Below are 2,115 nucleotides of genomic sequence, written 5' to 3'. Positions count from 1 at the left end.
TTTCTTGCATGGCACGTGTGTGTGTGTCTGTGTGGGCCCTATTGTGATACAAACCATTCAGTGTTTATTGCAATGCAATGGCTTAACATGTACACACACACTCATATTCTCTCTCTCTCTCTCTCATTTTGGGTTCATTTCTTCATTCATACGTTCCTTCTCTTCATTATTCATTAGTGCTCAGCTCTCTCTCTCTCTTTATTATTATTTTGTTTCATCTCTTCCTCTACACTGTGTATTATTATTATTATTAATTGTGGTATTTCTATTATAATAATAATTAAAACTTTACAACAGTAAAGAAGAGATAACAAGCGAGTGATGTATAATAACAAGAAAATAATTATTTTTTATCAGTATGGTGTCAATAAAACAATAATTATTAATTGTAAGTGAGTCCTTTTGATGTTAAGGAGTAGCTCCATCAGCTACAGCTCCTGTTCCATTTGACAGCACCATCCTGTTGGTCTCCTCGTGTACCTTTCTCTCATATTCTCTTATATCCTCCATTGTTAGTCCTACAAGAATAGAAATACAAGAAATTGAAGTTTAATTGATGCTAATACAATTATAGTGCTTGGAACTTTGAATCTAGTCTTGTAACTGACTGACCATGCCACTCATCTATCCATAGAAAAGCTTGCTTGTGCCCTTTCAAGATGATATCTCTAACAGCCTGTAAGGAAGAAAGGACAATAATTGAGATGTAGTATGTATTACAGGAAAGAGGCAGTGATTGATGGATTAGCTTATAATAACTCACTCTATGAACGCCAGCCTCAACACGAGTCTGTAGCCCCCACACCTCAAAGAAAACTTTAACAGCTTTGTATGAGCACATGATTGGTTCTGTTGACTCCTGAGGACATACAAAGGAAGTGTGTGTGTTAAGAGATTGGAATGTATGAATAACAAAACGTGTCTATAAGTGAAAATATTAGAGGTGGGAAAGATGAAGTTTGAAAATAGGACAAACACCTTTATAATAGGTTATAAGCAAATCAAAAGTGAAACATTGCAGGATTAATAGCATTCTGAGTTTGTCACAATTGACTTTAATAACAAGAGATAAATTATGGTGGTCTTCATTTTCGTTATGTTTGGTTTTAAATCAGACAAACTAACCTTCCATCCTTCCTGCAGTGGGCCTCGTCCTGTTTTACTGGATACAAAAGCGTGACAGTCCTCCTCGGGAGTTGTTTCACGGGACGAAAACTCGTCACTCAAGATATCGACGTGATCGACCTCTCTCTGCTCCAGCAGGTCAGGGGCAAGGTCCAGGGCGTTCTCCGAGGACCCATTGTTGTCTTGATAAGTGGTATCAATTTGAATGAGGAATCGAGGTAAGAATGAGCACTGAGAGAGAAGAAGAGAGAGACAGTAAAAACATTTGTCTTTACCATAACAGGATGTGCATAACTTCTTTGTATGTTTATGCCAATCTACAAGACTATAACATCTTCCTCTCAATCTCTTCATTCTTATCTACCCTCTTCCTTTTGTAATGCACTTATGCGTGTATGAGTGACACATTACAATGTTATTACTACTAATGTGTCCTGTGTGTATAATAATGATTTACTGTATATTCTGCAGACATAGCCACAACATCAGGATGGACCAGTGATGTAATAGGATTATTGATGATGTAAATGATGGTGACAATGACGACAGTTGCATACAAAGTAGAAAAGGAAGTACAATACAGTAATGATATCCTGTTTCCAGGAGGTTACAATCACAGGGCGCACATGCAGGAATTAAACTGACCTGTCAGAGTATAAGGATAATAATTCCAGGACTTCTCTATTATGTAAAATACTCTTGGCAGCATAGATTGAACCCAAGTGGGAAGCCGACTGAGAGAGAGGGAGAAGAAAAATAGAATTCTATGCTAATAAATGATACTGTTTACAATCAAATAGCATATTTGGCTTGAATTACAAGTTACATTGTAAGACTGTTAAGATTTGAACAAAGCCTCCAACTTTTGCAGTTCATTCATTCATCTCTCTATTCATAGCTGTGACAGTTGTGTTAATAACTAATTACTCCCTCTCCCTCCCTCCCTCTCACTCACTTGTGTAGATAAATCCTCTTCTCTGTGTACTGTCC

The 2,115-nt window shown here is 37.1% G+C and overlaps 1 protein-coding gene across 1 annotated transcript; it reads right to left on the bottom strand.

Moving 5' to 3' along the window:
• Positions 1-244: 244 nt before the first annotated feature.
• LOC100636980 (cytoplasmic phosphatidylinositol transfer protein 1-like) lies at positions 245-2,109 on the bottom strand (the record flags this gene model as incomplete). The annotated part of the gene is made up of 7 exons (XM_003391653.2): positions 245-518; positions 613-676; positions 764-859; positions 1,126-1,356; positions 1,583-1,590; positions 1,771-1,859; positions 2,081-2,109. Coding segments are annotated over 7 exons (627 nt in total), but the record flags the coding sequence as incomplete, so codon positions are not given.
• Positions 2,110-2,115: the final 6 nt, after the last annotated feature.

This window comes from Amphimedon queenslandica, unplaced genomic scaffold (assembly GCF_000090795.2).
Source record: "Amphimedon queenslandica unplaced genomic scaffold, v1.1 AMPQUscaffold_7441_Cont20607, whole genome shotgun sequence".
NCBI lineage: Eukaryota > Metazoa > Porifera > Demospongiae > Haplosclerida > Niphatidae > Amphimedon > Amphimedon queenslandica.
This window is presented reverse-complemented; position numbering and strand designations above follow the sequence as displayed.